Raw genomic sequence first — 14,178 nt, 5'->3', positions numbered from 1 at the left:
AATTTCATAAATAATTCAGCCTTGCTTGCTTTGCTTTCTGATTTATATATTTGTGTTTGTTTTTGTGTTGCTGAATCAATTTATAGCATGGCTGTGTTACTGAAGCATTTTAGTAACATGGCTTTTAGTAACATTATTAGTAACAATTACTAGAATCAATTTAGTAGCATAGCTGTGTAACGTCTCCTCTTAACATTATTACTAACAATTACTAATCCTAATCTCTAAAATATGTTTTGGGTGGAAACAAACTAAAATCCTAATCCTAATTTCTCTCAATCAAGTAACCAAGAGATTTCATCCACATCTCTAAACTAACTTTTTGGTGGAAAGAAACTAAAATCCTTATTTCTCTCATTCAAATAATTAGGGGATTTCATCCACATCTCTAAAATATGTTTTGGGTGGAAACAAACTAAAAATCCTAATTCCACTCATTCAAATAACTACTAAAGATTTCATCCACATCTCTAAAATATGTTTTGGGTGGAAACAAACTAAAATCATAATCCTAATTTCTGTCATTCATGTAACTAAGAGATTTCATCCACATCTCTAAACTAAGTTTTCGGTGGAAACAAACTAAAATTCTTATTTCTCTCATTTAAATAATTAGGGGATTTCATCCACATCTTTAAAATATGTTTTGGGTGGAAACAAACTAAAAATCATAATTCCTCTCATTCAAGTAACTACTAAAGATTTCATCCACATCTCTAAAATATGTTTTGGGTGGAAACAAACTAAAAATCCTAATTCCTCTCATTCAAGTAACTACTAAAGATTTCATCCACATCTCTAAAATATGTTTTAGGTGGAAACAAACTTAAATCATAATCCTAATTTCTCTCATTCAAGTAACTAAGAGATTTCATCCACATCTCTAATCTAACTTTTTGGTGGAAACAAACTAAAATCCTTATTTATCTCATTCAAATAAGTAGGAGATTTCATCCACATCTCTAAAATATGTTTTCGGTGGAAACAAACTAAAATCCTTATTTATCTCATTCAAATAAGTAGGAGATTTCATCCACATCTCTAAAATATGTTTTCGGTGGAAACAAACTAAAATCCTTATTTCTCTCATTCAAATAAGTAGGGGATTTCATCCACATCTCTAAAATATATTTTGGGTGGAAACAAACTAAAAATCACAATTCCTCTCATTCAAGTAACTACTACACATTTCATCCACATCTCTAAAATATGTTTTGGCGAATCAACTATGGTAATTCTTAAGTCACAAAAAATGTCAATTCTTAAGTAAAACAAAGTGCCCCATCAACAATATTAATTTCATTTTATTCATATTAATCTTTATCCTAAAATGTTGGCTACTTCCTAATTTTGTTCCACTATTTTGTGCTTATCCTGATAACTAATACTCTTTATTGCTCAACCGACATATCCTACTCACACGTATTCCACCTTTTCCTATAAATATATCATAATCTATTAGCCAAACCATCTCAATCTAAATAAGCATCCTCTTTCTTGAAAAGGAAAAACAAGCCAATGATGTCTACCAAATACACTCCAATCTCAGCTATTTCTGGATGAAGAAAGAATCTCAAGATGTGTGTGCGAGTTGCTCACATTTGGTTGATTCGAGAGAAGAAGGTCCCCACTAGCATCATTTTCATGAACATGTTACTGGTCGATGAAAAGGTTTTTGCATGTGTTGCACTCTTAGCTTTAAAATTAAACTAATGTCATTGTTGTTTTTTAGTTATGTAATTTAACCAGCTGTTTAATGTTGTTGTTGTCGTCAATAGGGTGGACGTATTCACGCCACATGTAGAAAAGATTTGGTGGCAAAGTTCAGGTCCATGGTTCAAGAAGGGGGTGCATATCAGCTTGAAAATGCAATGGTAGGTTTTAATGAAAGTCCTTATAAGGTAACTTCACACAAACATAAGCTTAGTATGATGCACAATTCAACTTTTACCAAAGTACACTCGCCTGCTATCCCTATGAACGTTTTTGAGTTCAAGCCATTCAATGAAATTCTCTCTTCAACTGTCGAGGAAGTATCTACGGGTAAGACTTCAATTCTGAATGTGTGTTGTACATTATTTCTACCTATAAGCATTCGTTTAGGAATTTCATACATTTGTTTTTGCTTTTGTATACGTAATTTCAGATGTTATTGGTCATGTAATTGAAAGAGGTGATATAAGGGAAACTGAAAAGGACGGAAGGAAAAACAGGGTTATTGATCTCACTTTAGAAGATCTTGAGTAAGATTTGTCTCTTTCTTTGTACCTGGTTGTAATATAATTTTAATATACCTTATGTTTCTGAATTGATATTTTGGTAATATTTTATTACAGAAACAACCGCTTGCATTGCTCTCTTTGGGGTGAACATGCAGACAAAATTGTGACCTTTTTTGGCAACCATGACAACGACACACCTACTATATTGATATTGCAGTTTTGCAAGACACGCATGTATTTAGGTATGTCGTGTTTTAAGTTTGTGCTTTTTGCTGATATCAACAATGAAATGTGAAATTATGTTCACTTGCAATTGATTTTTAAAAAAATTAGGTGCTATGGGAGTTGCTAATGCCTTTAATGGGACTAAGCTGATACTTAATGGCGATTTTCCTGATGTCGCTGCGTACATGACACAGTAACCATTTACATTTTTATATGCTTTAGAATAAAGGCAGGTTTTTTTTTGTCGTAATTAAGTTGTCTGGAGGTCTCACCACTCTTCTATTAACATTGGTGCCCTTTTATTAGAATGAAAAATGCATCAATACAGTTCACCCGAAGTGTCAGTCAAATTTCAACGAACAGTTCCGTGTCTTTATCAGATGACTTGCTCAACACTAACCGAATGACAATTGAAAGCATGATTGAGTCAACTGAGGTAGCTATCTGTTTATTGAAATTTTTAGATGTCGTTTTGGATTCATCTTTGTTATTTTTCACATGGACAGTTGTACATCGCAATATCACGGGTTACTTCGAGGGGTGGTTTAAAGATATTGATTAATGACGACAGCGGCGATGATACCGATGTTGCAAGTGTGGTCTACAGAGAAGTTTTCCGTAATGTGTAGGACTTTTTTGTGTACTATTCATTTTCTTACTTATTGAAACTATTTGCATGTCAACGAACTTCAGTTTCCCTTTTAAAATTATATGTTATGTTAAAGTAATAGGAACTACGTACTAGAATTATGGAACAATAACAAAGTCTATGGTAATTGACATTTTGCTATGATTCACGACAATTTTTTCATTCAAGCGAACTACAATATCTTATTTTTTCAGCGAGTATTAATTTTTTTAAATGACACGTGCGTTAGCACGGGTCAAAGGTCTAGTATATAGTATAACTATATAGATTTCTTAAAAAAAAAAAAAAAGTATAACTATATAGATGTTTCAAATAAAAAAAAAAGATGTTTGTAAATTATTTTTAATATTATATGTCGAACAATTAGAGTGTAACAATTTTTTGTGCTCGTGCGTTCGCAAAAATATATTTTATTTTATGCATTTGTGGAAAATGAAAGAAAAATTTATATATAGAAGAATAGATGAAAACAAATGAAACAGTAAATAAATATCTAAGTTTGTTGATATTTTCCAAGAATAATACAATGTTAATAAGTTTTATACGATAATTTATAAAATAAAATAAAAACAGTTAATTAAGCTATTGGACAGAAAATAGAAACTAATATACAAATGTAATCCTGGTTAAAATTGAGAATATCTTTGTATTTTTAACACATATAGTACTTATTCTCACATGATATAGATGATTCAAAGAGACTTATTTAATATTTTAAGAATGAGAAAATCATGTATTCTTTGAAAGATGTATTGGTGGTTAGTGCATGTAGTTTGTGATTGAAATACATTACTCTAAAGTCATGTTTAGTTCATATCAATTGTGTGTGATTTATTTAATATTTAATTTTTTTAATTTAAAGTTAATTATATATTAGTTTTATTTTTATTTAATTAGCAAAGAATGCTACGAGTAACTCTTGTCAATAATAATTTTACTCCATATGTAAAGGTTCAAGTTGTTGGAGACACTTTTGTTTATTATCAATCTTATTATTTCTAAAAGCATTTTTTAAAATTCAAATGGGGAATTGTTGGAACATTGGTGTGAAGTAAGACGAAACTTGAAAGGTTGAAAGATTAAATGATGAGTCAATAATTATCTATTTTAGTATAATATTTAGTTTCTTTTTAATTAGATTTAAGTTTATTTTATTTTAATATTATTTTCTTTTAGAGCTATTTTACTTCAATTGCATATTATTATATTTCACGAACGAATATTTGATGGATTGAGTCTTGGAGCAAAAGAAAAGGGTTTTGGAGTTGATTTGGAGCAAAAAGACGAAGATTCGGAGACAAAAATATGTCTCCCCCAAGTCAGAAGCTTGGCACGGCCGTGCCACCTCCCAGGACAGCCTTTTGCTGCTTTTGCTTAAATTTTAAGCTACTCTACTTTAGTTTTACCAAAAAGTCCGTTGCTTGTGGAACATATTAGTGATGTAATTGCTTAGATTCTAAGTCGAATGTAAACTATAAATAGAGTAGTTAGCCATCACAAATATTCATCTTTTCTTGGAATTCAATAAGTGACAATTGTCTTTCTAATAAAAGTTCTTTTCTTTTCCTTTACTTTCTCTTTATTTACTTTTATGCTTTTCTCCTTCTTCTCCATGTCTACGATGAACTTGAGTGAGCAGACTTCTCTTGTCTTGGGATTGTTGGATAAGTCTAATGACGTAATCCTAATCAAACCAAGCTATTAACCCTAATCTTATGTAACCCTAATCTCTAATCTAAATTCACCGTTTTAACATGAATTAACCATTATCAAACTGTGGAAACGAAAGTGGAGGGTTCGATAATTGTTAATCCATCATCTCAAATATCAATTCATAAAACGAAAGTGGAGTTTTGATATTCGAACAAGTGAATTTAGACAAGGGTTGCAAAGGCAGCGAAATAGTCTTTGCAATCTATGAGACATATAGTTTCGATCTTCAAGGGAACTAATAGTAATCAAGTCAGCGAAATAGGTTTGGTTGCTAGAGGAACCAAAATCTAATAGTAATCAAGTCAGGGAAATAGGCTTGGTTGCTAGAGGAACAAAAGAGAAATTGTCTTTAGAAGTTAGGTTTAATATAAGGTTCTAGGTTTAATAGCTCGGTTTGTGAAGGATTTGTCATTATGACGGACCAATGATCCCAAGACTCTTTTTTATTATATTATCTTTCAACCATTTGAAAACCCCAACTTTGCAACTTGATCCTCTTCTAATCATCAACAAAAGTTAATTGAATTAAACAATTCCCTGTCGGAACGATACTCTTTTATTACCACTTCGATAAAACCGTGTGTAACGCCCTATTTCTATCAAAGCAATAAAACACGCGAATAATATAAAAATTCAAGAAATAGACGTCACGTCATCAACAAAATCCAAAACAACATCCATGTATAAAATTCTCAACAGTCGCAGCGGATATAAACCATACACCTCAAAAGTATACATGTCATGATATCAAAAGTATACACTCACATCAAAATTCTCCAAAATCCCGACAATTGGGTAAATCTCCAAAACATAATAGGTCCACAACAGATAATCTAGAATAATCATAAACAGACACCTAGATCAGAGTCTATCCTAGACTCTAAGGACACGATAACGGAGATAGCTCCCGCTATCCAAGCAACTCACCAAAGCAACTAACCCTGCACTTCGTCTACCCATCCATACAGACAGGTAGGCGGTCAAAACCACTGGGGGTAAGCTATACATCAATCATAATCAACAAAATAAATTTGAACATAAATGAATCATTCCAGGTTCCAAATAATTACATGAATATTTAACCTCAATAATATTTCATAAGGGTAAATCCAAATATCACAAACAATCACTCACATCCACAAGTATATCAACCATTTTCACAATTAAGACTCATGCCACAATATGATATGTCCCTAGACACGACACATAAATGTATGCGGTACCGTCGTCACCAACGTCTAGGCCGTCACCCCATGATGCCAACAGAGCACCATAATCACCTCAATTGGATATAAAATATGTCACCATCAGTCATGAATGCATGAACATATGACTCGACAACAATACATATGTTCACACAAACCATTCACAACATTAGATATAAAATCCGTCACCATCAGTCATGCATGTATAAACATATATCTCAACAACAATACATATATGTATTCACCAACAATTCACCATCACATGTCATATATGCACTCACCAACAATCATTCAATATCAATACATGAATTTCCATATTCCAAGTAAAGATGAAATACAATAATCTTATGATGAACATCATATCCAACACTTAACAAGTCACTCACATAACTTCATTTAACTATACAAAGCTATTCACCAAAGATATTCAAGTTAAACGGCTTTAAAGAATCATTATCGACAAAGTCCGTATCAAGTGGCAAAACGGCCAATATTGATAATTTTCAAAGCTAGGTACTTATTCAAGTTTTAAAACCTACAATTCCATCTTAATCAATCGTGTAGTCATGAGCTTAAGCCACTTACAAACTATTAAACATTAGTTCAAAGATTAGCTTAAGTTCGTATGAGAAAACCCAAAGTTCACATATTCCACATTCCCACCCGAAAATGAAGTTTGACATGATTAAGACATTAAACCACTGTACAAGCCTTGCCTAAGTCCACATAGACTGTAGATTAAACTTGTAATCCATTTTAGTTCACAAAAGTCCATTTCCGGCAAAATTTGGAAATTACCAAAAGTTCAAGTTTCAACCAAAATAGAAAATCCCAAATTTGAATGAGTAAAGCATGTTCCAGTAGATTTAGGAGTTCAAACAGTGGTTAAACAAGTTGAAAGAGGCATTTTACAAAACTCGGATTGGCCCCCTAAAGTCCGGAACGAAAATCAAAGGTTGATGAAACTGAGCAAGTTCGCTTAAGCGACCACCTTGTTCGCTTAAGCGAACAAGTTCCAGTAGCTACAACAAAGGTTCGCTTGTTGTTCGCTTCTGGTTCGCTTAAGCGACCCAGTCACAGAACCTACTGTGATCGTTCGCTTACGCGTTCGCTTAAGCGAACAGTCATAGTTCTGCAGAAAAATATTACGGGTTTCAACCCTTTTTCACTCAAAATAGAAATTTTGATCTCCCAATGCCCAAATATGTTTCCAAAGTTTGTTTACAGGTCAAAACAACTAAAAGGGTTCCCAAAAACACATCAAACATGAAAACAATTGCCGTTTGAACATAATTCACCAAATCAACCCATTTTTACAAAACCAACAACAACAACTTAATTCTCATCATCAACTCATGATTTATGAACACCCAAGCTATGAATCATCAACAACAATATCTCTTAACAACAACAACATCAATTAAACATGATTCTCATCACAATTCAACAACAACATAGCACAATTCAACAATTAGAGCACAATTCACAATATATCATTTTCACATACTATGAAGATGCAATTTCACCAACAACAATTCAATTATCACCAATTTCATGTACTCAAACATATCATCATAACTAGAGCACGAATTTCAACAACTATGAACAAAGAATCACTTATTCAATTAAACACTTAATCATGCAATTAATGAAAATTACAACTAATTGATTATGGTTGAAATCTAACCCCTTACCTTAGTTAGCAAAAATCCTAGCTCAAGCTTCAATTTAGCTCCTAGAATCTCCACCACCTCTTAGGTCTTCAAGTCTCCTCTCTTCTACCCCTTTTTCCTCTTCTCTTGCACTTTCTCTCTCTACCTCTCTCTAAAAATCTTATGAAATGAAAAGTGAATGCTATTTCTCTTAAGACAAGGTTTATATAGGCTATTCTCAAATGGGCTTAATCCTAATGCCTTAGTGGGCTTAACCCACCCAATCACAACTCTAAAATATTTCTACACAGTTAACGGTAAAACACTAACAACGGTCACTTACCGGCTCACAACTATTTACCACACTAGTGACTTAGTAAACATAATGGTTCTCACTTGAAACACTAAAATTAACTCTCACCATGAAATTACTAAATTACCCTTACTTACAAAATGACCGAAATACCCTTGAGTCCAAAATGACTAAATTACTCTTCTAACACGAAAACCCATTAAAATGCACCCAACGATAAATAATAACACACAAGCACATAAAAAAACAATTAAAAATAATCTAGCAAAAATCGGGCTGTTACACCGTGCACTTGCGGTTTTATCCCATCATTAAACACCTATGAATGATCGGCTTTGATCTAGTATTGTATGAATTAAAAAAAATAGAGTGTGAGGGTTTCACATAAAATAGAACACATATTAAAGATTGAGAATAAAATTGAGTTTCCTATTTTTCCTCCTTTCATATTCAATTAGTTTGTTTCCCCCACTTTAAAAGGTTAGTTTCTTTTTGATCTTATCCATAATAATCTTTGAACTGATAGGCTACCACAATTGTAGCTAAATTAAGTTACAAAATCTCTATATAAATAGAGGACTCCACTCAATTCATAAATCACACCAAATAGTTTTGTTGAGTTGTCGAGAACTCTTTCTTTCTATTCTCTCAGTTTGCGTGATGCACTTCTGATCCACTTCTCCCCTTTCTTTTTCATCCCTTTCGAATCAAGAGTGCTATTAAAATTATAGTCATTTTCGATATATAATGTCTCTTTGGAATTAAGAATGGCCTTAAAAACATAGTTCATTCGATAACTTATGTCCTTTCGGAATAAAAAATACTTTTAAGATCATAGTCCATTTTTTATGAATAATAATGTCCCTTCGGAATTAAGAATGATCTCAATAGTATATATAACCTTTCGATATTTTTCTACCTTTGGAGAAGTTGGAGGTTAGAATGGTAGTAGAACCATATTTGAGTGGTAGGAGTATCATATCTATGTTTTGAAGAAGTTAGAGGTAATGGTGATAACACCATATTTGAGTGATTTCTTTTTTAAAAACAAAATCATATTAGAGTGATTTAAGTATTAAATTCGAGTGGCCTTAATAGGCATATTTGAGGGTGTAATTCTCGAACGATTAGCTATAACACAATAACTAATCACACATTGTAGTTGAACTTGTTTTATCCTAAAGACGACGTGGTTGATAGTTTGTCTTGTACAATTTTCAAAAAATACCACAAAATATTTTAAAGAGAGCGACATTGTTGTAACTCAACTCAGTAGTAAATTCGATGAATAAAAATACTTTTTCAAAATAGTCTTTAAAAATCCAAACACACGGTATTTTGAAAATCCAAAAACCAACAAATGATCTATGTAGGAACATCTCAAATAAGAAACTTGCAGAAAGAAGAAACTAAAGGAGCTTTTGGACTTCTCCTATTGAAGAAAATGTTCAAACCAATACAAATGAAAGCTTTTTCAATACTTTCATGGAACAAAGTAAAATTTTTGTTCATCTTTTTTTGGTTACATAAATTTTTTGTTCATCTATCTTCATTAACTTTATTAGCAGAAGAACAATTGGATACAATGAATGTTGGAAGACTTCTATGGTGCAGTCATGAAATTGACTTTTTTGAAAAGGTTAATTTTAATTTTAATGATTGATTCATTTTTAAATTGTTGATTACTCATTACTGATCAACAATAATTCATCTAGTAATGCTTGCAACATCTTAGACTTACATGTACTATTTTATCGTTGACATTTTTAACATGCAAATTAAATTGCTGATATCTTGTGACTTAGGTGTTACACTTTGTGGGATGTTACACTTAAAATAAGGTATGATAAAATTAAATTAAATGTATTCTCATAACTTCACCATAAAATTTTTCATGAATGTTTCCATCAACTTTTTAACCATATTCAATGCTTTGTTCATAATTGTGTTGCACAAGAAAATTCGACTGCACGATCTTCAAGAGATATACAAGCTACTTGTTTCAGAGTTGGATGAGAAGTGTCGCATCCAACTATAAGAGGAATATTTTTGCGTAAAAATATTAGAGAAATAGTTTAATAATGCAATTATGAACTTAATTGATCATTGTACGAATTACGACAAAAAGTATATATACATTCGGAAAAAAGGTTTCATATGCAACCGTGAAATTCTCGATGACATTACCATGCATTCTTCAAGAGTAATAAATATCGTTGAAAAAGTTAAAAAAGATAGCTCTTAGAAATTAAGGACTATATTGAAAGAGATAGTCAACATGCAGTAATTTTCTGAAGATGCTGCTATAAAGAAAATCAAGGATTAATAGTGTTTTATCCGGTGTAATATAGACTATTTTTGGCCCTTATAAAATATATATTTTTCAGAATATCCTCTAGTAGGCCATACAAAACGAATTTTTTTTTCCAGAAATTTTGGTTTTTGTATGACCTATTAGAGGGATTTTCTGAAAAAATATTATTTTACAGGAGATAAATCAAAAAAAATATTTTAATCTGAAAATGACCTATATTACAGGGGGTAAAACATCATTAACCCGAAAATCAATGAATATATATCCAATTTGTGAAACATATGTTCAACATGTAACTGGTAGTCGAGTATTGTTTATGGAATCTGAATACTTTCAACATTTTCAGTCATAGCTGTCACATAAAACCACATTCTAAGAAAAAATGCATAGATTCAAAATGCATAAATTTAATATAAAAGCATAATATTACTCATTTTTCTTAGAATGGTAATTGTCTTAAATAAATATTTGAAATTGCTTTTTAGTGTAGTTTTATTAAATTCACGCCATATTGTAAATTCTATGTACCCTACTAAGTACCCTATAATGTTTTTTTCTATTTCCATTAACCAGTCAAATTTGTCCACAACTTTACACACACTCTTAAAAGGGTCTATAAGATAATAAATATTTTCAAAGATAAGGGTTACAGACTTTATCAAATTTTACTAATTTAATCATTTTGAGCAAGGACGGAGTCAGAAATTTAGCTTAGGGGGGCCGAGTTTAAGAGTATAACTTAGTCAAGAAAAAATTAATTTTTATATGCATAATATATTCAAGAAATTTAAGAAATTATATGATATATCCAAAGTTAATATGTATCCAAAAAATTTTAAAAAAAAATATCAAAGATAAAAGAAAGATGAGTTCCTTGAGGCTTACTTTAGTACGACAAGACTAAATAAGATTTTTGAATATTGTAGAAAACAAAAAAACATGAAATAAGAAAATGCAAAGGTAAGATGATGAATTCAAGGTAAAATCACAAGCAAAATTATAACAAGGAATCATAATTAATTAATATTCGTTAAGGATTAATATTCTTTTGTAAAAAAAGAAATTTGAAAAAGCAAAAATAAATTGTATTAACACTGACTACGTAATTGCTTCAGCACAAGGCGTGCCAAAACAATCACGGAAAGAAACACAATTTTTCAAAATTACCAAAAACTAGTCGATGCCCAAACACATAAGAGTGCTCGACCACCATGAATGAGTACCAAAACTTAAAATAGCATTCTAAATAATAGTTAGTGTAAATAAACTTAGAAACTTGAGTGTTCAAGGCTAAATAAATTGAGTAAAAAAAAAAAGTTCATTATACAATATCTTATAAAGTTCACAGAAAATAAATATAGTGACAAAAAAATATGATAACATATTAATGTGAAAAAAAAAATTATAAAAATCTGGAGGGAATCGTGGCCTCTGTTAGTCCCCTTCTAGCTCCATTCCTACTTTTCTTGAGTGCATGACGAAATTTGATAATAATGTTAATGTTTTTTTAAATAATTTTTTTAAAATAAATTTTAAGGGTTAAAATGATTTGTTTTAAATTGATAATAAATTATTATATAGATACATGGACTTACCCAAAAAAAATGTATTTGGACTAAATTGATTGTAAAGGTTAACATATAGAAATCAATTTAACAATTTTTTGGAGTCATATACTTTTCTAAAATATTCATAATATCAAATATTTATTTAAGAGAACACAACAAAATTAGAGACTAATCCGATGGTTTACTATTTTTTTTCCTAATAAAAAAAAAAAAAAAAACCTTATGTTCCACATGCCGAAATTCTATTAGCTATTTATGTATGTTGTTGAAACAAATGAAGTTGTTTGTGAGTGCGACATGCGGGTGAAGGAATTTGAGAAGTTAACATGTGTCTCACACCAACGTTGAAATAGGGGCTTATCGGTAACTTCAGTGTACTCACAAGTGCAAGGTAGAAGAATCGTAAACATGATCATCGTCGCTGTGCAATCCATTTGCATGTACTATAACAGATTTTTCTTTCCTCTAATGTAATTTTGTCACTCATTTTTTATTTTCTCGACAAAATTTAAGCACCAAAAGTAAATTTGTTTTCCAAAATCATTCTAATAGATTAAGATAAGATGAATGTAATAATCAAACTTCACATGCTACTACTAGACCATAAACATTTCACATCAGGGTTTTAACATCAATGACAAAAAAGCTGAGGGGAAAGATAACACAGTGGCATTTTTAAAATTTTAGTGAAGTTTGATTTATCTTTCAGAGCAGTGTACACAAGTAGCTGTGGGGGAAACTAAATAACCTATAACATTCCCTATCGGTGGATTTTTTTAGCCGAAAGAAAAACTAAAGCGGTGGCAATTTCGCAATTTGACTAACTTCTCTTAACCAATAGAAAACAAACGAGTCTTTTAGATCTCAAATCCCCTCTCATCTTTCATTCACAGTCTTCCTTCTCAAAATCTTCGTGTTCTCCGCTCTGGATTGAATCTGTCACACCTTATTGTTTGGACATTCACTCCCACTAACCTAGCTAATTCTCTTCTCTTTTCAAAACCCTTCTCTCGAATTTGATTTTTCGCTCAACATCATGTAAAATCAAAATCTTTTCAGATTCAACATATGTTTTATTTTTAGGGTTTTTGTTTGGAATAAGGATTAATCTGATTGTATCAGAATCAAAACCAATACAATTCGATTCTATCAGAATCCAAACCCAGTACACGTTGAGAATCTAGGGTTTGGGTGTTTTTTTAATCATTATTGTTTTGATTATCATAATTGTTCTATTTATGTTGATTGTTGAGAAAAACATGCTTGAGGAACGAGTAATTCCATTGAGAGAAACATGTTTTATGAACTTATCATTCTGTAGTTTCACTAATCTAGCAAGCATTAGTGTTACTCTTTCATTTTCTGTTGCTCTTAAGAGTTACATGATTTGCGAAACAGTTGGGCAACTTGCTTTCTTGACTTGTATGAACCTTGGGATTTCTTTTATATGCATGCTTCACTGTTTTGATGTTATGTGGAAAAACTTTGGTAGTGTTATAACTTGATGTTTTAGTTGATTTTGATGAAGCAATGCCGTGGCTATAACTTAATGTTTAAGTAGTTTTATCTTCTCTTTGATCATTGCACACATGAATGTGAACATATTGGTGCCAACAAGTTCAAACTGTACACATTTTGCTTCAACATGAGGTTATAAGATTGTTGATTTTAAAATATTATGCTCAAATTAGATTGACTAATATAACTATTTAAATATGCATATTTTTAATATAAATGAATTGGATGTATGACGTAGATTTGGAAGTGCAATAACCTTTCGCATAGGAAAAAAAATCAGTATTTTTCACATCAGTGGGAATGTCGACCAATGTGAAATAAAAATTTAAATAAAAAGTGGAACATAAATTCACATTGGTGGACCCTATACCCGAGGTGAAATATATTCATTTGACATAAGGTAAAATAGTACAACCGATGTGAAAACCTCTTAAATAGTATTTAATAATCACATATCAAATCTTTGATTTTCGGACCGATGTGGAAAAAGACTTATCACAATTGTTTCGTAGCTAATGTGAAATGTTACGGACATTCAACCTTTAGGGACATCGGCTGGGACCTGATGTGAAAAGTATATTTTCATTGATGTTAAATGTCATTTCTGTAGTAGTGTGCCTATGAGCACCACCACCATCACTAGTTAGTATCATCTTCACTTATCAAAATAAATAGAGAATGCTATTTAAAAAGAGATAAACACGAAAGTAGATATTGAGTTCCATCATTAAATAGGTTCTATTCGATGTTAATAATTTTACAACTTTTTTAAACTTCTTTGTGTTTTTATTTTTCTAAA

General features: G+C 31.1%; 1 protein-coding gene across 1 annotated transcript; it reads left to right on the top strand.

The window, feature by feature from the left end:
* Positions 1–1,832: 1,832 nt before the first annotated feature.
* On the top strand, positions 1,833–2,644 carry LOC25502413 (uncharacterized). The gene is made up of 4 exons (XM_024772934.2): positions 1,833–2,043; positions 2,147–2,243; positions 2,337–2,464; positions 2,556–2,644. Exons 1-4 carry the CDS (start codon positions 1,833–1,835, stop codon positions 2,642–2,644), a joined length of 525 nt encoding a protein of 174 aa, XP_024628702.2.
* Positions 2,645–14,178: the final 11,534 nt, after the last annotated feature.

This window comes from Medicago truncatula, chromosome 8 (genome assembly GCF_003473485.1).
Source record: "Medicago truncatula cultivar Jemalong A17 chromosome 8, MtrunA17r5.0-ANR, whole genome shotgun sequence".
Classification (NCBI taxonomy): domain Eukaryota; kingdom Viridiplantae; phylum Streptophyta; class Magnoliopsida; order Fabales; family Fabaceae; genus Medicago; species Medicago truncatula.
Note: the sequence above shows the minus strand (reverse complement) of the source record. Positions and strands in the feature narration are given on the sequence as shown.

What these genes read in the sequence shown, in the direction of transcription:
- LOC25502413 (XM_024772934.2), top strand. Translation starts at nt 1,833, where the DNA reads ATGGTTCAAGAAGGGGGTGCATATCAGCTTGAAAATGCAATGGTAGGT. An exon ending in CTCACTTTAGAAGATCTTGA is followed by an intron (nt 2,244 to 2,336) that starts GTAAGATTTGTC and finishes ATTTTATTACAG; the next exon opens with AAACAACCGCTTGCATTGCT. An exon ending in CAAGACACGCATGTATTTAG is followed by an intron (nt 2,465 to 2,555) that starts GTATGTCGTGTT and finishes TAAAAAAATTAG; the next exon opens with GTGCTATGGGAGTTGCTAAT.